This window comes from Rhinolophus ferrumequinum, chromosome 17 (assembly GCF_004115265.2).
Source record: "Rhinolophus ferrumequinum isolate MPI-CBG mRhiFer1 chromosome 17, mRhiFer1_v1.p, whole genome shotgun sequence".
Lineage (NCBI taxonomy): Eukaryota > Metazoa > Chordata > Mammalia > Chiroptera > Rhinolophidae > Rhinolophus > Rhinolophus ferrumequinum.
This window is the reverse complement of record NC_046300.1, coordinates 40,408,638-40,430,214: the sequence shown is the minus strand read 5'-3', so window position 1 is coordinate 40,430,214 and position 21,577 is coordinate 40,408,638. Positions and strand designations below refer to the sequence as shown.

The 21,577-nt window shown below is 51.7% G+C and overlaps 2 protein-coding genes across 7 annotated transcripts in view; one reads left to right on the top strand and one right to left on the bottom strand.

Moving 5' to 3' along the window:
- XPC (XPC complex subunit, DNA damage recognition and repair factor) overlaps positions 1-10,323 on the top strand; it is a 44,038-nt gene extending 33,715 nt beyond the window's left edge. For 2 of the 6 annotated variants that reach the window (XM_033132683.1, XM_033132684.1), the window contains exon 16: positions 385-2,169. In XM_033132683.1, the coding sequence (XP_032988574.1) occupies positions 385-597 (213 nt within the window). In that variant the 3' untranslated portion in view covers positions 598-2,169. Of the gene's footprint in view, positions 1-384; positions 2,171-5,881; positions 5,900-9,517 lie in introns of those variants that run through there. The other 4 variants (XM_033132680.1, XM_033132682.1, XM_033132681.1 and 1 more) reach the window with 4 other exon arrangements.
- TMEM43 (transmembrane protein 43) lies at positions 2,462-21,392 on the bottom strand. Its single transcript, XM_033132686.1, has 12 exons — positions 21,226-21,392; positions 16,521-16,670; positions 15,495-15,629; positions 14,768-14,862; positions 13,879-13,928; positions 13,562-13,631; positions 12,563-12,633; positions 11,347-11,468; positions 10,994-11,068; positions 10,330-10,431; positions 7,218-7,335; positions 2,462-4,574 (listed from the first exon to the last, which is right to left on the bottom strand). Exons 1-12 carry the CDS (start codon positions 21,235-21,237, stop codon positions 4,372-4,374), a joined length of 1,203 nt encoding a protein of 400 aa, XP_032988577.1. The 5' UTR covers positions 21,238-21,392; the 3' UTR covers positions 2,462-4,371.
- Between the last annotated feature and the right edge of the window lie 185 nt (positions 21,393-21,577).

Here is a 21,577-nt window from a genome sequence, read left to right as displayed (position 1 = left end):
GGTTCAGGGACTGCCTCCTCAGAGCGCTGGGCATGGAGCTGGTACTGTGCACTGGGGCAGTTAAAGACATGGGCTCCCCTGTTCAGCAACGGGGTGATGAATGCAAAGCACCATCACAGTGATCTAGATTTGATTGTACACTCCTGCCTAGACATCTGGGCGTTCCCTCGGCTCCTAAGTTACCGGGACCTGCTTGGGTGAGCTGTTAGTCTGAGGAAGGCACTGGAGCACAGGCTTTGGTCCTCCCCCGGCCCCGCGCAGTGCCCTGTCTCCGTAGAGCCACTAGTCCAGGCTGCTTTACTGTCTCAGGACTTTCCTTCTTCATAGCTGTCTGGTCACTGACCTGTAGCCTGTGTTTCCCCTCCACTGTCCCCACCTCTCCAGAGTGAGGCAGGAGCTCCCCACGCAGATACGGGAGGTGGACTCTCTTCTGACGAAGAGGAAGGGACCAGCTCTCAAGCAAAAGCGGCCAGGATCCTGGCTGCCTCCTGGCCCCAAAACCGAGAGGCTGAAGAAGAGCAGAAGCCGAAGTGCCCTAAGAAGACCAAAAGAGAAAAGGCAGCGGCTTCCCACCTGTTTCCGTTTGAGAGGCTGTGATGTGAGTGACCATCCTGGTGTAGGCTCTGCCTCGAGGGCCCCATGCCTGCTGTGCAGGTGCTCAGGCCCTGGGGCGGTGGTGTCAGCACTGGAAAGGCAAACAGAAGCAGCATGCACTGCAGACCAGGGACAGGAGGATCCACGTGAGGTAGTCGGGCCCAGTCCTTACCAGGTTCACCCAGCATAGGGTTTCCAAGCTTTTTGCTCCCACACCCTGTGCTCTGAGCTACGGAGCACTTCCCCAGACACCCTCCTGTCACCTAGACCTCGTTCTTGCCATCTTTGGAAACGAGTCAGTTCTTTTATAGAAACCACTGGAAATCTTCAGATGATGGTGCATTAGGAACACAGTAGTCTTTTCTTTGGGTAAATTTTTCATCTGTGAGACACATGCTCTTCCCTGTCTTGCCGACTTCGGACCCTCTCTCTGCAGGTCTCTGCTTTTCTGTCATTCAGGTTTACTAATACTGCCCCGTGCTGCTTCTGTATATGGGGAGTACAGGTCACCTCAGACTGTGGTATTGTTGGGATCCACTTTTCAAAGTAACATTTCATGGTGGCAGAAGACTGGATCAAAATCAGGAACAAAAGCAAAAACTGAGAATTAAAGAACTGTTAGTTAAAAGTGGATCAGTGTTAAGCTAAATTTTATTCATTACTGGATACATTTATAAAGCTCTATGCACTGTAGATATTCAGAAGAAATAACATTTTGAGGAAAAAGTAAAGCATTTATCTGAAAAGACTCGGCTCTACATTTTCTTTCAGATTTTACGTCAGCTAAGAAAACCCAATGACAGTGATTTTTACAGAGATTATATCAAAGATGAGATTTTGTTTTCATGTAGGCTGGGAGTTTATTATATACTTGGAATTTTTTTCTATGTTTAAGCAAGGAGATTATTACTTAATCTTTGACAGGAGCCATTAAAAACATGAATCAGTTTCATCCAAGGGAAACAAACAAAACGCTTGAGGTGTGACTCATGCACAAGAGCCTGGCTAGAGGCTCTTGTTGAGAAACAAACTGGGGTTGCCATGGAAACTGCAGAACCTCACACTTCTGTCCCAGAGCCGTTCCTCTTAGAGGTAAGCGACTTGTTTTCTGGGAATTGGTTCAAGAGTATCACTCTGTCTCTGCAGAAGTAACTTGTTTTTAAGGCAGATGTCAGCTCCTAGGAGGCATTATGGAAATCAAGTGAAATACTTGGTTTTGAGAAATGTAAGACTGGGTTTTGGAAAGTTATTACTCACCTGCTTCAAATCTTGTAACAAATATAAAGTACTAAAATTGCTGGCTTCAGAGTGCACAATTAGCAATAGTCCATCGCTTCAGAATAGGAGACAAAAAGAATGAAAATTAAAATGTGCCACCTGTTTGGCATTTCATGGGCTTTCTCCCACTTAGTCCTCACAGCAACCTTGAGGGATAGAACGGCATTGTCCCCTTTTTACAGATGAGGAAACTGAGGCTCAAAGAGCACTGATTTTTTCCAGCGCCACACAGCCAATCAGTGGCTGACTTGGGACTGGAGTTCAGGTCTGTGCCAACCCGAAGCTGATGATGCCTTTTGCACCATGTTGGACTGTGGCTCCGTCGCACGTCTGTGTGCTCATCCAAAGCAAAGTGAGCTTCGGTGTGTCGGGCTTCCGAGGGTACGCACTGGGGATACCGACCTCCGAGGGTAAGCGCTGGGGATACCGACCCGTCCTCACAACAACCGAAACCTACTTTAACCACCAAAAGCAGCTAAGGACTGAGCTCTCAAATGCGTACAGTTCTCACTAAATTCTACGGCTGAATTCTGTAAGACAGAAATTTCAGAAAGAATACAGAAACAAAAGGATAATAGCAAGGTCGTACAAATGATACTTAGAAATTTATTGTGGTTTTCTATCAAAAATACAAAGATAATACAGATTTCATGATGATTTTCCAAAGGTTTCAAATATTTCTTAACATTTTGCTCTTTAAGAACACTTCAAATTGGCAGAATTTAAAATCTGTACTAGGAAAAAGGACACAGACCAAATCCGAAGGATTTTGTATTTCGCCATCATCTAGTTACACTGTGTTTTCCATAACATCCTTTGAGGATTTAGAGATTCAGTGAAACTCCTCACAAGGAGCAGCACTGACTACTATTTCAATCCTTAAAGCCAGACAAATCATCTCTGGGGCTGGCTGCCTCTAACACAAAGAATCTTAGCTTATAGCAGACAGCCTAGGACAACAGGAGATTATAGGTAACTATTTTCAGAAGTTCTGACCTCTTACTCAACTACTAAATATTGATTTGCTAAAGCAACCACTCCCGGCAAGGCAGAACAATTTCCAAATAGTAAAAAGATAGGGGATATACAAAGAATCTTTTAGGACATCAAAGTTACAACATATTTTATCTTTCAAAGAGTATGAGAGTAGTTGGGAAATGGAGAAATTATGTGAATAAAGCGTGGGTAGATTTTATTTAGGAAAAGCAAAGCTGTGGACACTTAACGGATAAAACGAATCACTCAGAAGCAGCCACTTGAGGCCCGGCTGCTATAATGTTAGAAGTACTCCCATGATGAAAGAGGCCAGCAAGAGCATTGAAATCTACAGCAGGCCTGAGGCCTCCAAGTCTTGATTTTGACTGGGAATCACTACGAAGGAGCCCACTTAGGATAATAAAGCTTCCAACCTTCTCCTTTAATGGTTGACTAAAAACTCAAAACCATCTTCAAGTAAATAGGTAGTTTCTGATGCCAGAGGATGAAAGGAAATGCTTTTCTCTCCCCTGTAAAGCTTCCCCATCTCCAAGAGGGAAAACAAATCCTTTGCTAATACTTGTTTCAAAAGCATCTTAAAAGCTTCCCAGTGATCCAGAATACTGGTAACGTCTTTTTTTAACCAAGTCACACCCCCACTTAACCTTTCTGTGCACTGATTTAACTTCAACTAACAGATTTAAGGGTGTCTTTTTCTGTCACAGCCTGAAATGTTAATCATTCAGGAGGTTTGTTTTGCTTTTTAAATCTTATTTCAAACAACTCCCTCTTAGGGTAGGAGAGTACACATGAAGAAGTGAAGTAACAAAAACTCAGGGTCTTTGGAGATCCTACACACTAAAAAGATTCTGCCAAACCATAAAAAAAGTGTAAAGCCCACCAAATGTCCAATTTTCCTTATGACATCTCCAGTGGTTTTTTTTTTCTTGCAATACCAAGTCAAGTTCTATCCACACACTGGGTTTATGATGCCCCTGTTTTGCTGGGTATGGGCCTAGGCTGTCTTGGCAATTCAGTGCTGCTTAGAGACAGCTGATAACGGTGGCCCTTGAGCATCGCGGGCACGGCTAGTGGTTGTGGCAGAGCCCTGGCACTCGTCTCCAAGGATGAGAGGCAGTAAGCAATAAGGCAGCAAGTCTCTGAGTGTCACCTCTTTGACATCTAAAGACATCAGCCAAGTGAAGCATGCACACCGGCCACACACACAGTCCCAAGAGAAGGGGAGGAAACAAGCAGGAGAATGCTTGTCATGCCGCCAGACAGGAGCTGCCTTCTGCCCATCAAAGCTCCTCACTGGCAAGAAAAGGGGTGGAGAGCCGTTAACTGAGGAACACCAAGCCCAGTGTAAGGGCCCTCTGCCAAGTCTGGCCCCTTGAAGAGTGGAGCAGGTGCAGAATCCAAAATCGATGAGGACTCAGGCTCTGGCACAAGTGGGCTTGGAGGGCCGGGGGGTGACCTGGATCCTGAGGCTCACGTGGATGTCGGGTGGGTGCGGGGCCTGTTTCACTCCAGCTTCTTGGCTGACACCCGGGTCCGAGCAATGATGAAGGGCACCAGGGCCAGGCAGCTGATGACGAGGGACCACAGGGGCCGGTAGAAGAGCCAGCCGGCGGCCACAGTCAGCAGCGTCAGTGAGGTGGCCATGCAGAAGGCAAAGGCCTTCAGGCCAATGTTGACCAGGTCTCGGAAGACAGGAAACCAGTCCACTGTGGGGAAGAGAAAGGCAGTGAGGCTTGAGGTCCCCATGCTCTTCCGCGTCTCCTGAAGTCAGGTGGTTCCTGTCTCTAGATGAGGATGAGCCTCTGCTGCCTGGTGAGTAGGGGGGTGGGGGTCAGCGGAAGGCAAACAGTCTCCTAGTGAAGCCTGGAAGGTCCAGCAGAGGAGCCGCGTGGCCGTGCACAGACTGAGCTACCCACTGCGCACGCTCCAGGGGAGAAGGCATGGGCACGTGTTTTGTAAACTTTAAACTTGAGATCGGTCTGAGGCCAATATAAAGACATTTGACTGTAACACTGGCAAGTAGCCTGTTTGCTGCACACTCACGAAGGAGACTGGGCAGAACCTTCTGTGGGTGCCTATTGGGGTCCCTCAGTATTCCTGGAGGCATTTGTTCATTCAGGCAGCAGGTTGTTACCAACTGTTTATGTGTCCACTTCTGTGCAGGGCCTAAGGGAAGCAAGTTAGTTGGCCCCTGCCTCTAGGATCTCACAGGCTACTGATGAAGGCTAGGATTTACCATGTTTCCCCGAAAATAAGACCTAGCAGGACCATCAGCTCTAATGTGTCTTTTGGAGCAAAAATTATATTATACTTATACTGGGTTTTATATAAGACCCAGTCTTATTTTAATATAAGACTGGGTCTCATATTAATTTTTGCTCCAAAAAACGCATTAGAGCTGATGGTCTGGCTAGGTCTTATTTTCGGGGAAACATGGTAGCTAACTCCACCTGGAATTATCCTGTCCTGGGCCTGTCTAGCTTCTCTAGGATGGCATTCCCTGGCTACTGTCCACTGGAGGAATCGTCCCTCAGTTCCCGGGAGGCCCCAGTGGCCTGGTGCCCCAACCAGGACAACAGGACTCTGCAGACCACCTTGTGGCCCATCTTGGTCTGTTCCCATGGAGCACCCCTACCTAGCCCTCCTAATAAGCAGAGTTCATGTTTTTGAGCACTGACCATGTATCAGGCACTATGTAACCATCTCATCAAACCCTCAGGCCCACCCTGTAAAGCTGGTACTATTCTTCACCTCGTTTTACACAAGGTCACCGAGGCCCAGAGAGTTCAACTCACCCAAAATCTTATAGCTAGATAGTGCCACAGCCAAGACTGAAACTCAAGACGGTCTGAGCCCAGATCCTGCGCTCTTAAGCCACTGTTCTGAGCCTTGAGAGGACAGGGACCTTGTCTGTCCTATTTACTGCGTGGCCCCCAAGGCTTAGAGCAATGTCTTGCACACAGCAGGCACTCAGTAAGTTCTTACTGAATCAACGAACGCTTTTGCATTGCAGCGTCCTGAATCACTCCACTGTACTTTGGATCTCTCCATGCTCAAAAGTCTGTTCTGAGTCTGGAATGTCAGCATTCCACATGTAGAGAGAATCAGGATCACAGGCAATCAGAGATTCAAAGAAGGGCCCTCTGAGACGGACTACAACCTCCTCATCTTGACGATGGGGCAACTGAGGCTCTGAGAGGGGAAATGGCCTGTCCAGGTAATACAGCCACTGATGGGCTTGCTGCAGAGGAAGATGGAGGATTCTGCTCAAATTCTGCTCTCTCCTGAATGGTGCCCAAGTTGCATCTTGACTTTCTGAGCACGACTCAGCTATCCAGAGAAAACCTCCAAGCTCGGAAAAGTATCCTTCCCCTCCCTGCGCCTCAGTTTTCCCATTTGTGAAATGAGGGCGATGGCTCTCCCAGCTCTGACAGTCTGGGAGACTGTCATCTGTCTCTGTCATCTCCTGTATGCAGCCAGGCCTCTCCCCAACTGGAATAGGTAAGTGGGGGAGAGGTTTCTGTTGGACTCAGAGAAGGCTGGACAGAATCATCTGATGGGCAGGAAGACACTGGGGTAAAGGCTCAGAGGGGGAAAGTTCTCTGAAAAGCCCCATCGTCTTGTTGCAACAGTTTAAATAAACCCAGCCCTTCCTTAGTCAGCCTGGGCGCTCAGTCCTGAACCAGGCTGGGTCACTTGGGCAACTACCAACCTCGCTGGTGCCAACCTCAGGCAATGGGAGCAGCCCAGCCAACTCTCCCCTGTGCTCCGGACTTGCTGGCTGCCCCAAATCTAGCCCAGGTTTTGGGGTGGGGAATGAAGTATAATAATGGTTTAATGTTTCCTATTTACCGAACATTTCATAAAATTGCAAATTAGGAGTGAGGTAACTGAAGCTGAGACAGGAAAGGGGATGATGGCCCAAGTATCCAGAGCTCTGACAACAGATTTCAGGTCTGCCTCACTGCAAAGCTGGCCAGCCTCTTCACCATGGCTATTCAGTCGTACAATGAAAGGAGGAAGGAATGAGCGTGAGGGAGCCAGTGGACAGGCGGATGAAGTGGAGCCAGACCCTTGGACCACAGCGGCTAGACGAGCGTCCCGGGGTCAGCAGCCTCTGCCCTCACCCCCTGGAAGCATCTTGTCCCTCCTGCCTGCCTGCCTTTGCTCATTCATCCCAAAGCTATGGAGTGGGGTCACAGAGATGGACCAAAGGACCAGCCTCTGCCCCAAAGAGCACCCCGTCAGTCTGCAAAGACGTGTGAAAGACTGACAGACTGACAGAGAAGCTCAAAGGAAGCACAGGGCAACAGGAAGGCGGGCACGATCCGCGCACCCCCCCCACCTACCCAGGGTATAGACGATCCGCATCATGAGGTTGAGGCCCATAAACATGGCCATCCAGCCTGCAGCCCGCAGGCCCCACGTCTTCATGGAGTTGCTCTTCTGTTCTCTCTGAAACACCTCCTGCAGGACAAGACGGGGGAGTGAGGTATCATGTCTTATGTCTGAGGGGGTCACCAGCCTACCCAGTTGGCAGGGCAGACGACTGAGGGGGCCATGCCAACACAGGAGCCACTGGCTATTTCTGAACAGACCAGAGGGAGATAAGGGCACATCGTCCACCCAGGTCAAAGTACCTCCCCAAACTGGCACAGCAGAGCATGGCACACAGATCTCTGTGGAAAGTACGCGCCCTCCCCAGATCAGAACCCACCCCCTTCGAGAGGTCTTGGCCCACTGTGTCCTCTAGAATGGACCTGACCCTCCCTCACTATAGCAGTCCCTTCCTGGGGTCATTTATGAACATCCGTGACACGGGGGTGTGTGCGTGCGCCTGTCAGGCACTGTGGGAAACGCTCTGGTATCCGACTTAATCTCGGCTGCTCTGCTCACGGCATCTGGAGCACTCTCTCCTGCTTTCCCTCCTTCTCAGACCCCCCTTCTCAGTCGCCGGGGCTTTCCTTCCTTCTAAATGCTGAAAGTCTCGCTGCTTCAGTCAGCTCTTTCCCCAGGAAATCCCTCTATGGCAGTGCCCCTCCTTTAAAGCTGCAGCCTTGTGGCTTCCACTGGCCATGTGACATCTCTACTTCATGTTTTGGCATATCTGACACTGACACTGGAGCTTCCACCCCAACCTGTTCCTCTGTCATCTCCATCTCAGCAAATGGTACCACCCACCCACCGGCACAAGCCAAAACCTGGATGTCAAACTTGGCTCTCTCCTCCCCTCACCATCTTCCATCCAGGCCATCAGCAAGTCCTGGCAATGCTGTGTCCACATTTCCCCAAATCTCACCACTGTCACCCCCTCTCACCAGGACCGCCGCAGTAGCCTGCCCCCCACTGGCCTCCCTGCCTCTGCCATCCCTACCACCTTCCCCATGCAGCAACCTGCCATGGCCCTGCTGCCTGTGCCCCAGCCCCACTGGCCGCCTGCTGGAGACGAAGTCAAGTGTCCTCCTGCTGCAGGGCCTTGGCACATGTGGTTGCTCTGCCTAGAGCTCGTTTGCCCAGTTTGCCTGGCCCGCTCCGACACGTTCTTCCAGTCTTGGTGTAAATGCCATTTCTTCAGAGAGCATCCCCTGTTACTATCTATAGGAATTACAATATGACATATTTATTGCTTACTATTAACTAGTCACTGTCCTAAATGCCTTATAAGTATTATTTAATCCTCAAAATCACCTGACGTAGGCACGCTTTCTCCATTTTACAGATGAAACTGAGGCTCTCAGGGAACAAGGAACAGGCCCAGGGTCTCACCCCAAGCAGTTAACTAAGCCGTGAGCTTGGGGACAGGGATCATGTCTGTTGTGTCCCTTGCTATGTCCCTGGTGCTCAACAAAAACATGTTCAATCACAGCAACCAAATAACATGGGGATAACAGTGATAATCTCTTTTTAAATTTTTCATTTTACAGAAGGGACAACAGGGTCACAGAGGATAAAAACTGGCCCAAAGTCCTGTGGCCAGCAGAAGGCAGAGCAGGGCTTGAGCTGGGGCATCTCCAATGTCCATACTTGTCCACACAGCATACTCCTACCCTCAGAACTGGAATCTGGGTATCCTGACTCGGGGTCCAGGTTATCTCAGGGCCCCAGGCGGCCTCCTTGGCTCAGGGCCTTCTCTCCCTGCGTGGCAGAGGCCCCAGACCCTGTGCTGGAGGCTCTGGGTGAGCAGGAAGCACCTCCCCTGCACTCAGAGCCTTCCCACCCGGGGAGTTATCTAAGCCATGAGCTGTACTACTTCTCCTTGGGGGCGGGGTACAGGCCTGAGACCTGGGCCTCCACCTGCAGAAGGCTGGAAGCCTGGGGCAGGGCTGGAGTTCTGGGGGAGAGAGCAAGTCCGGGACAGGGTCTCCTAATTTTAGAAACTCCCCAGGGGGCCCTGAGAGCTGCGGGAGGAAAGGGTGACTCATGGCCTGCCAGATTGGGAGGTGGCGGCAGCCCCACCCTGACGTTGGTAACGGCTCCTGGGCTGTAGCCCAACCACACCCTACTCGTGGCCAGATAAAAAAGGCATGACCATGTACCACACACGGGCTGGGGGCTAAAGTAAGAGAGATGACAACTGAGAGCCTAAGAATAGGGTCAAAAGGGTCCCAGCTAAACCCTGACATCTGACCACTGTGTTCATTCTTTCCAGCCCTTCTGGATGAAAAGCCCAGCAATCCTGGTCAAGCCAAGCACAGAATGTCCCATAAGTGACACACTGTGTTCATCAACAATGTAAAAGCTGCCTTCTTCTGTTAAAGAGGATTTCCTGCCTAGAGAAGAGAGGCAAACTTGGAGGCACAGAATGGAACTAATCAGTACACTTTTGCGCCCCTTCTCCTTGGGATGAGGTGAGGCAGGACCCTCTTCATTCTACAAATGGGACAGGGCGCCCGCCCTCACTCACCTGCTCCTGGGACCTGCAGCTCAAATCCCTTCAGTGCCCCCTAATGCTCTTAGAGAAGCAGCACCTCCTCACAAGGGGCCCGTCCCCGTCTCTGTGGGCAGTGGCCACACCAGCACTCCTGATGCCCCCAACAAGATGAGCTTGGACTGCCTAGACTACTGAGGGACCCCTGACTCTTCCAGCACTGACCCCTTCTCTTCACTTGGGACTCAGCAAAAATGTCACTCAGAGAGGCCTTCCATGACCGTTGTCAGAGCAGATTTCCTGTCACGTCTGTGTATCTCAGAGCATCTGCCTACCCTTCTAACACCCAGCACGAGGTGTCCTTACCCACTCGTTTTCCTGCTGAGTCTCTCCCACAAGACAGGAAGCCTGTGGGGAGGAGTGTTTTGCCCACCGTTCCATCCTGAGTGCCTAGCACAGTCTGGCACAGGGAGACACTTATTCCTATTTCTTTATCTTGCCTCCTTTCACTGGTTATGACCTCTAGTCGGAGGGAAGAGGGAGTGAGGGAGAGAGCAGTCCCTCCATCACAGAGGTGGGCAGCAGCAACTCACCTCTGGTGAGAAGTCCCCATGGTGCAGGAGAAGCAAGATGTCCCCAGACTTGGTGGAATAGGGGACTAGCTGGTCACCCCGCTGCCGGGCAATCACAGTGACCTGGTCAGAGAATTCAGCGTTAGAGCTGAGGAGGTGAGCAGCCCACCTGGTGCCAGCACCTCTCTGCACTGTGCCAGCTACAGAAGTGAGGAGACTCATGCCATCCCCAAGCCTCTCTCTCCACACATTGATGGGGGTACAGTGCTCCTGGAGCTCCAGCTGAGCTGCTTTATTTGAAGCTCCAGCAAGCACCCTGGGCTGGGGGGCACGGAGGGATGGGACGGCACATGACAGGGTCAGGAATGGGAGATAAAGTATTCACAGAACAAAAATTGGGGGCGGGGGGAGGCAGAGCAGCATGTGATCGGAAGAACTCTCCTTAGGAATAATTATGAGATTCCCCCGACAGCTCTTAAGCTGGGGCATACAGGTGTCCATGGCTAGCTTTGGGGGGGACAGACCTCTGACACTGCTCAAAGGCACGCCTGACACGTGTGAATGTGAGCACGTGCACACGGGTCCTAGAGGAAGAGTCCAAAGCTTTCATGACATTGTCCATTGAGCCCATGCCCTGGAAGGTTAGGAAGCCCTGCCTCAGTCTACCCCGGGGAAGCTGGATTACCACGTGAGCTGGGCCCAGGTCAGGGTCATCGCCGCTCAGCCCCGCATAGGAAAAGAAAACGCGCAGGTCTCCAACCTGGGGGGTGGAAGAGAAGTGAGGCGAGTGAGACCAGGAGCAGCCAGTGTGGGCCTGGGTCCTGAGCCCCTGCACTCACCCTCCATTCCCACCTCCACACCTTTGCCCAGGTGATCCCATCACCTAGAATGCCCTCCCCTCCAATTTCATTTGGCCAAGTGCTGCTATGGATGCAACTGAACTGAATCAGTCTTAAGGCAGAATTTGACCATTCGTGTGTGGCCTGGGGGAGAGTACTCGGAGGGCCCTGATCTTTGCCATCTGAACTGCCCAGGCACCTCTGGATACTTGGGGTTTTCACTGTGGTAGAAATAGTCTCCCCGGCGAATGATGTCCACGTGTGGGTCCTCCAGCTTGGACAGGCTCAGCGGCTTGAAGTTGTCAATTTTGTCAATGAGGCCTGAGAGAAGCAGAGTGGTGAGTGACGGGTGCACAAACTAAAACAGCCACGCTCTGCAAATCCCTCGGCCTGCCGTCTGCCGTTCTTCCCATTGCGCCCTCACAAGTCCCACCGAGCTGTCCCCTCCTGGCTCAGCCCCCTTGGGGCCTCTGCACGCACAGCCTCCCCTCCATACCTGCTGTTTTGCCAGCCCCATTTCAGTCTCCATCTCCTCCAGGAAGCCTTCCCTGTCCCCTCTCTCCATCTAGTCAGTGACCACAGCCCTGGGAATGGCCTTAGCCCTGGACCCATTCCACCTTACAAGCTGTGGGGGACAGGAGACTGAGGGTGTGCCATCCAAGGGAGGAGGGCGGGAGTATGTTATCACTGTGCCCCGTTATCCATGTCCAAGCCTGGCTCCCATGCTGCATGGAGAGAACTTGAGGCCAGGGCTGGCTGGCACAGCAGGCACTAGCTGAGTGACAGAGCAGATGGCAGACAGGCCAAGCCCTGGATCACCAGCCTCTCCTCCCTCACCTTGGCTATGTGGGCCCTCAGGGTCCTCTCTCCCACCTTCCAGGTCGGGCTCAGGGACAGAGCCCTAACAGTGACTATGGCTGGTGACGCTGCCTTGTCCCTTAAAAGGCTCTCTTTGGAGTCACTTGAGGGGGACTGCGATGAACCAATCCTCCCCGGCACAGGGCAAGATGCCAGGTGGGGCTCAAAGGTAGAGCCCTTGGGGGTAGCCTAGTCTCTCCTACTGGCTCACGGGCTGCTTGAGAAAGGGCTCTCGGCTCTGTCTGGTCAGAATGGGCACTGGCACTGCAGTGGTGCCTGGCAGTCATTCTCTGGAACCATCCAGGTTTCAGAGGAACCTGGCCGGGGATGGGGGTGCTCTACATGAGTTCCCACCTCCTGCAGACTTGCCTTCCCTCTGGCCCCGCGCAAACCATGATGCTGGGACAGGTGTGTGCTGATCCCATGCCCGGGGGCAGCAGGACCCCTTTAACCACCTGAGGGCTATGACCGGAAGTACCAGCTCTTGTGAGGTAGCCGAACGGAAGCACAGGGCCCCTGGGCTGGTGACTGCTCATCTGAAGGGGCCAGAGACTTACCTGCTGAGAGGAAAAACCTGCCAATTTGAACGAAAGGGGCTGTTGCCGTGAATGACTCCACTGCCATCGCACTGTGGGAGAGAGAGGGGGCCGTCAGTGAAGTGGGGTACCAGGTGGGAGCTCTCTGGGTTCCTTCGGGTTGTGCTTGGTAGGAGGCCCTGCAAGTCCAGACTAGCCCAGGCACTGCAGATGTCTTGTCTTTACCACTGGCTCCACCCTCGAGCTCCCGTCCCCCTCTCCTGGATGGCGCACCCCCACTCTGTCTCCTGTCTCCCAGAGCTTCATACCCTCTTGCCTGGCCCCCTGCAAGCTTGTCCCGCCCCAGCCCCCAATTATCAGAAGGACCCTCTGTGGACTTCATACCTTCACTGACCCTTCCCAGCCCCGGGGAGCCTCTAAGCCCCACTGTACACATTCAAAGCCCTTCCTGACATAGCCCTACCCATGGCTACACACAGCCCGCACTCCAGCGTTGCCCCAGTATCGGGCCCACTTCACCACCTTCATGTCCCCAAGCTAACCTCCCTCTGCCAAAATCCTATGAAGGCCCAGATCAAAGGCCACTGCCTCCTGAAAGCCCTTCCTGATTGTCCTCCCACCCCCATGGCTAACTGTTAAATGCTTCGCAGGGACTGCACGTGCAAATCCCTTTGGGCACTCAATCCAGGCCTTTTATTTGTGACTTGTTAGACGGGACCTTGTTTGGAGTCAGGGAAGTTGGGTCTTGCCTATGTTCCTGGTGCCCAGCACAGGAGCTGCCCCACCCAGAATCCAGATTTGTGCCAGGGAGAGGGTGGTCATTGCAGGCCTCCCCAGTGACTCCAAAGAGAGGCCTTCCAGGGACAAGGCAGCATCACTGACCACATGACCCACCATGTCTAACACTTATATCGACTCATGAGGCAGAAATAACTCCCATTACTCAGATGAAGAAGCTGAGGCTGGGGACCTGCCAATGGCAGCCAAGACTGCGCTCAGGCCTGGGGGCCCAGTTCTCACCTTGGGTTTTTGTGGCCAATCTCTCGGTCGAAGTTTCTGCTGTTGACAATTTCTGACTTCCATTCAGTGTCTGTTGTGGGGAGAGGGAACAACTCAGCAGCCAAGGTAAGGGTGGTCACATGTCTGAGGCCCACTGGCCCGTACCCTCTTATCCAAGCCCGTGACCACCCCAGGGCCATAGGGGCAGCTCTGGGGGCCTCACTGGATGGATGGGCGAGCAGGGCTCTGACAACCGGCACCCAGGGATCCCAAAGCCTGGCTCTGCACCCTTCCCCCCAGCGTCTGCCCACAGGCCTGGGGCGTGGCTCAACACTCACTGTAGGAGTACCTCCTCTCGGTCTTCACTTGCCCATCCTCGGTGTACTCCCTGCAAGGAGAGAACAGGCGGCCCCAGAGTCAGCCCCTCACTCCTGAGGCACTCCCATCTCTAAGCATCTCCAACAGGAAGTAACTCAGGGCTCCCAGCTCAAACTGCCCAAACGGAACAGGCCTATCCGCACTAGCCCAGAGACAGAGTGCTCATTCCCTGGCTGACAGCCGGCTCCAGCCCTCGAAGGCCCCGGATGGAGAAAAGTACTTTCTCCTCCTGAGCTGAAATCTGCCTCCACCTGGCTCCCACCAAGGTCACAGCCCCAGGCTCTGGGCTCAGAGATCTGTCTGTACTCTCCACTCTAGGAGAGGCCAGTGGAGGCCCCCTGCAGCTGCCCTTCTCTGGGCTGAGCTGCCCTGGCTCCCCACCCCTCAACTCACAGTCCACATGGCTCAGGTGAGGCTGACCCCACCCCCAGCTCCAGCTGAGCCCAGCCTCGCCAATGAGAGCCTGCCCTGGGACTTGTGTTAGAACTGATAGCATGTAAACCAGGAGGCCTCTTCTGCCCCGTCATGGGAGAGAAGACGGAATGAACACGTAGGAAAGCATTGTTTGGGGCCTGGATCCAGTCAGGCCTTATGCTTGGGCATCCATGGAACTTCCTAGGTAAGGGAGCTCATCAATCCCGCTTTCGTCTTTGAGCCACTCCGCATTGAATTTCTGCCGCCTCCAAATAAATGATCACTGGCTAAGAATTTTGGGATAATTTGACATTTCTCTGATAGGAAGAGTTTATACTTTAAATTTCAGAAGTGACTAAATGAAGGCCACCTGCATTTTGTCCTACCATCTGCACTTCCTCTACCCCATACGATTTTCACTCCTGGGCATCTCACCTGGATTCCTCAGTTTCGACCCATTGGTACATCTCCACGTGCCGCCGCAGCTTCACAGCTGGAAGGTGCACCCCGTAGTTTGGATCAGACAAGAGCTTCAAAACAAATCAAATCAAAAATAAAGAAAGAAAGAACAAGACTCACATCAGCCCACAATGCCCAGCTCGGGGAAAGCTGGACTGGAAGAGAAATCGATATAAAGAATAGGGACAGGAGGGAAATCCAAGGCTGCTGCATGTTGAAGAATCGAGGGGAGATGCCTGTCCAAGTTGTAAACGGCTGTGCCCAATGCCTGTGACCACATGCCTCTCAGTACAGGCTCGGGCTCCATGGCCAATGACACGGTATTTGGTGCTCAAACAGGAGCAGTCCAATAACCAGCGTACCTCTGTGGCCTTGCACTAGACACACATGCTAATCACAATCATTCGGGCACCTATTTGTAAAGCTCTCGCCATGTCCAGGCACTGTGCCAGGACTTTAGCTACTTAATCCCACCGAATCTTCAAAACTGGCCCCCGGTTCGTTACAATTATTCTCCCCATTTTCCAGATGAAGATGTTGAGACTCAGGAAGGATGGGTCCACACAGCAGCTGAGTGCTGGAGTTGGGAATCACACACAGGTGTGTCCATCTCTAAGGCCCATGCTTTCAAAATCCTCAACCAGACGATGTGCCCCAATGCGCCCCAAGGCTCCAGTGGATCAGCAACCATCGCCAAACATACCTTGGACGTCCGCAGGGCCCCAATGATGTGCACCAGCCTCCCTTCATTCTCCGGAGCCACACTGTGGATGCTGTCGGGGGAAACCACAAGTGAGAGCCCCTCGGCCAGGGAGGTTGCCGTCTTCAACGCACGGCCCTGTGAGCAAGGGGAGCAGGATTTCAACAACTCAGGTGTGACCGGACACCGCTATGCTCATTACAGTGCCTCAGGACAGGATGGGCCTCGGAGCAGAGACCGAGCTCCCCATTTTACAGTTGGAAAACTGAGGTCTAGTAAGTGGCAGACTTGGGATTGGAACCCAGGATCCCAGCTTTCCCAGGCACACCTATTCCCACCACCCCGCTGCCCCCATATTGGAGCGAGCTGGTATTTTGTCTGCCCTGTACCCCTTTCCTCATTTTCCTTTAACTTCTCCTCCACTCCCCTACTCTCAGTACATGTGGTTTACATGGGCCTATCTGTACTGCAGTCCAAATCATGTGACCCAGGCCGAGCCAATTAGAACATGTGTCCATTGGCCACAGGGATTGGTTCAGAGAGAGGACCAAGACCCAAGCCAGGAGACGGAGATCTGCCTGCAACTTTTGCTAAATTCATTTAGAAAGTGATAGTTTCTCTGTTCTCTGGGGTTGCTTAGCTGATTGGATGTCACCCTGGAATACCTTTGCCACCACAAAGGAAGAGACTGACAAAGAAATATCCAAAACAGAAAAGTAGGCAAGAGATGGAGAAATGGAGATTCCTGGTGACCCAGCATGAATGCCTGGATCCAACCATGCCTGAATCTGGTGCTACCCAGGATTTCAGGTATGTTAATCTACCCACTTCCCTTCCCTACCCACCTTCCCTTCCCGCTATGTCAGCTGTGAGGTGGGTCACATCAGAAAGAATTCTGATTAATTCAGCCTCTCTCTCTTCTGTAAAATCTAGGCCCTTATGACTAAATCTAGCCTCTGCATTCACAGCCTTTGCTATCTGATGCTACAGGGAACCTCACTCTGCACAGAAGGACCCCAAACATTTTACCTCATTGGTAAAAATCAAGTAGAAGGAGAGCAGGAAGGTCATGAGCCCCACAAACATTCCACCTGAGGTCTCACTCAGCCGCTCCAGGAAGCCAGGCTGGGGGTCAGTCGTAATTTTGACATGTTCTCTTCTGTTACTTGTACTGGAATACTGAAAAAAAAAAAAATTCTTTTTAATCAGAATGAAAATTAGTTTTTTTTTTAAATAAATTGAATGTTGCTATTTATATTTATTTTTGTTTTGTTTTGTTTTTGTTTTTTTTTTAATTGGGGAACAATGTGTTTCTCCAGGGCCCATCAGCTCCAAGTCCAATCTAGTTGTGGAGGGCGTAGCTCGGCTCCAAGTCCAGTCGCCATTTTCAATTTTAGTTGCAGGGGGCACAGCCCCCATCCCATGTGGGAATTGAACTAGCAACCTTGTTGAGAGCTCGCGCTATAACCACCTGAGCCATTTGGCCGCCCCTATATTCAGTTTTTATTGTTTTAATTACATATGGTAAAAATGCAGAGATATTAAGTGTATAGTTTGATGGGTCTTGACAAATGCATATGCCATTTGACCAACATCCAGATCAAGAGACAGAACATGTCTGTCACCCCAGAAAGGTTTTGTTTCCCCTTTCCTGACAATACTCCCGTCTCCCGATCCCTCGGAGCTTTTGAATTTTTGTCATCATAGATTAGTTTTACCTTTCATAGAATTTGATATTATGGAATCATCATACAGCACAAACTCTTTTCTGTCCAGGTTCTTTAACTCAGCATAAAGCTTTTGAGATTCATCCATGTCGTGGAGTGTACCATGTTTCCCCCAAAATAAGACCTAGCCGGACCATCAGCTCTAATGCATCTTTTGGAGCAAAAATTAATATAAGACCCGGTCTTACATAATATAATATAATAAATACCGGGTCTTTTATTGATTTTTGCTCCAAAAGATGCAGTAGAGTCGATTGTCTGGCTAGGCCTTATTTTGGGGGAAACAGGGTATCAGTAGTTTGTTCCTTTTTGTGGCCGAGTAGTATTCCATTCATGAGTACACCACATTTGTTGATTCATTCACCAGGGATAGATATTTTGGTTATTTACAGGTCTTAGCTATTATGAATAACGCTTCTATGAACATTCATGTACGAACCTTTTTATAGACACATACTTTCATTTCCCTTGGGTATTGGGAGTAGAAATGGCTGGATCATATGAAAAATGCATGTTTTTTTAAGAAACTGAACTGTTTTACAAAGAGGTTATTAGAGATACATTTTTAATTTAGTCCAACAAATAGTGGCTCAGCTTCCTGAAGGCCGTGCCAGACCGTGTATGGATGAGAGGAGGGGGAGATAGGCTTTCGGGCCACTGGGTCACTGCCACAAACAGTGCTAGGCCATACTGAGTGTCTAGTGAGAAGATTGGATCCAGTACTAAAGGAGGGACCCCTTCCAGACGGGGGATCAAGGCAGGCTCCCTGGAAGAGGGAGCATTTCAGTGGGATCTGAGTCAGACCCTGGGGTAAGGGTATCCCCAGCAGGGGGAACTGTATGAGCAATCGTGAGGAAGTAGGAAGTGGTTCTGAGGGAACAGCTGCCTATCTGCTCTGGCTGGGTTATGGGGAGTATGGGGGCAGCTAGGCATATCCAGGCAGGTTCATGGTAGGCCTCAAATTCCAAGGTCAGTGGATCAGGCTTTGTCTAGCCAATAATAGAAGCATGGTTTGGAGTGGAACCACTACTGACTGCCAAGTGTCATTTTCAAGGGCAGGACTCTACAGCCAGAAGGACTGGGTTTGAATCCAGACTCTACCACGCACCAGCAATGGGACCTTGAGCAAGCAATGTAACCTCTTTAGGCCTTCCATTTCCTTGTTGGTAAAACGGGGATAATAATCTAACGGGGATAACAATCTAATACATAGAGTTGTAGTGAGAACGAAAGGGCCTAATTATTGGATGGTCCAGTGCCTAGAGCACAGGTGCTAGCTGGTGGAAAGGTTATCAGCTTTCTCTGTAACTGACACCAAGGCTGGTACCAAGGCTGGGGGTCAGATGAGCACTCAGGGTGAGCCAGGTCCCATCCTGTCACAGGGGGTGGAGTGAGGGTCAGAGGAGAGATTCAAGTCAGTCTCCATTGGAACAAGGCTGATGCCATGTTCTCTGACTGTCCCCAAATGCCACCAGCCCAGGCCTGCCAAGGACCAGATGTACATTACATTCAGAAATGGTCTTGACTTTCCACGCCATTTGGAAACATCAGTGGAGCAATTCACTGTAGGCAGGTAGGTGACCATCAGCCATCATAATGATGACAATGGCAAACACACCAGTCTATCACAGGCCGGTCATCGGCGCTATCACTACCCCATTTCACAGATGAGAAAACCGAGGCTCAGCAGTTAAGTCATCAGGCCAGACAGGAGGCCACTCTCCTAACACTCTGCTCCGCCCGGCCCGGCATTCTTCACTTCTTGGGATATAACAAGAGCAGAATATTGGGAGCCAACTGCAGACAGTGACAGGAAACGGAGCCAGTCCTGCTGTTACCAGTGCAGCCCCAAACTTGGGGGCTGGAAGGCATGGCTTCCTTCTGGGCCTCCCCTCAGCATCTATCTAGGAACCAACGTCAAGACAACGGGCTCGAAGATGGCTTTGAAGAGAAGGCAGAAAGGCCCAAACGAGGGGAGGAGTAAAGTGCGTAGTGACAGGACACATCAGCCCACATTCTCAACCAACTTCCCTATAAACAGGATGATGGAGATTTCCTCTGCCCATTCCTCACTACTCACCCTTGTACCTCCTCTAGCCTGAGGGGCACCCTCTTGAGCCTTTCTTCCTTCTCTTCAAGGCCATCTTTGAGCTCCCAATCTTGGTATTGGCTCCTTGATGTGTGCTGAATACCTAAATGTATCCTCAGTGACACATACCGACCTCCGCCCCCAGTCCCAGCACTTTGGGCTCAGAAGCAATGAGGGGTGGGAACAGAGGTCGATGTATAGGCCTGAAAATGACTTGCTGTGTAAGTTGCTCTACCTCTCTGATCTTGTTTACTCACATAAAATGGAGACAGTAAGTAGTATCTGTCACAGGACAGTTGTTACATTGATGAAGAATTCTGTCACCTCCCTGCTCCACCCCACCATCTTCCTCACTGGCCTGGCAGCTCCCATAAACACACATCAGGCTACTAGATGAATCAACAAAGACTTGGCCGCGGAGGATATCCAAACTCATTGATATTCCTCGGCAAAGGTCAGGTTTCAACATACCCAAGATGGTCTCTGCCCACCAGGACCATCGTGTTAGACTGTGAAGAGGCATTTTCATGTATTAACTACCTACTATGCACCAGGCACTGTGCAAAGCACAATTTCCCTTAACCTTCCCAGTATGGCCACACAACTATAGAGAGGATGAAACTGGATTTGCCCCCAGGTCTGCCTGACTCCAAAGGCTGCCGATTTCAGCAGCTTCCCAGGATGTAACCGGCCAAGCTGGCTGTGAAAGCTGGGCAAGTGCCTTACTCTGCTGGGGAAATTCCCTATGTGGTGGTGTGGGGGCAGACAGGAGGCCACCTCTGGGGACAAGCCAATCTCCTGATTGCCCTCTCCCCTGGCAGATCCTGGGTCTCAGGGTGTGAGGCTTCTAGGTACAGCATTCAAGACGTCAAGGCCTCCACGACAAGTCTAACGTGGAGCAGAGTATACACTAGGGCTGTAGTGACACAAACCTTGTCTCTCAGAGGGTGCGGCGGGCAGAGAAGACCCTTGGGGGCAGAGAAGGTGCCTGGAGAGAGGGTGTACCAGGCTAGGAGAGAGTGGGTAGGACACTCCACCAAAGCAGGAGGGAGGGAGGGAGTGTCTGGGGCTGGCAGGGCTCCCGAGCTGGCTCCAGCAGCACTTTCACAGAGGAGGGGAGTGGTGAGTCACAGTTTTTCTCACACCCAGAACTCTGGTGGGATGTGCTGCTCGTTTTGTTGAATGAATGTTGGGCTTAAATAGAAAGGTTCCTGAGAAAGGTTGGCTGCAGGACGAAGCGGCCAGCGGCCTTTTGAAAGGAACCACCTTCAGTCGGGACCTCTCTAACTAAATCCGCGCTAGAAGGAGGAGAGCCCAGCAATAGGGCCATGCTCCCTCTCACAGCCATTCTAACTCCTCCGCTCCCAACCAAGCCTGTGCCCCTTCGCAGCATCATAGCCTCGGTTCGCATACCAGCTAGGACGGGGAGCTAAACGCCCGCCGGGACAGCCCTGTCTGTCCGTTGCTGGACAGCTCCACCTGGGCGCATCGGCTTCCCCACCCTTGCTGAGGACGACACTCCTCTCTGAAGTTTCGTCCAGCTCTCTAAATCTGCAAATTTGAGAACTCCAAGAGCCCAGGAGGGAACTGGGAACGAAAGGACGGGCTGCAGGGAGGCGCCGCGCACAAGTAGATCGCAATGCCCGCAACCCCTCCTGAGTCTCCCTCCCCGCAAACGCGCGACCCCAGGATGAGGTGGACCAAAGGACACGGACAGAAGGAGTCGGGACAGGCTAAGAGAAATGAACAGACGGACTAGCTGCCGTTAGGCATAGACACTGCATGCAGAGGAAGATAGGGAGTCGGCTGCACGGACAAGAGGCAGACAAGCAAAATGGACCTAGGCGGCCCCTTGGAAGAGAAGGCCCCGGGACAAGGGGAAGTTTGGGTGTGGCCCGGCGGATCAGCAGACACTTACATTCGCGGCCATGGTGGGACCCGGCTCGCCGCCCTGTCTCGTTCTATTCAGCTAGGAAAGGGCTTTACAGAGTGCGGAGTCCAGAGGTCTGTCGTCTGCCCAAGAGCTGAGAAAACCAGCGTGAAGCCCAGAACCAGAGAGGACGCGCTACGATGTTACCGCCCCGTGGTCCCCGGCTTTTCTGCTCATGCGCGCCTCAAGGTCTTCTGGAAACTGTAGTCCGGGGTCAGGTCCTTTCTTCACAAAGTTGCAAAATGCATTGCTTGTCATTGATGCGCCTGCGCACTGCAAGCTTTCTGGGAAGTGTAGTTCCTACTGCCTGGAGAGTAGCCGGGCAGCGCGCAGCCTGCTG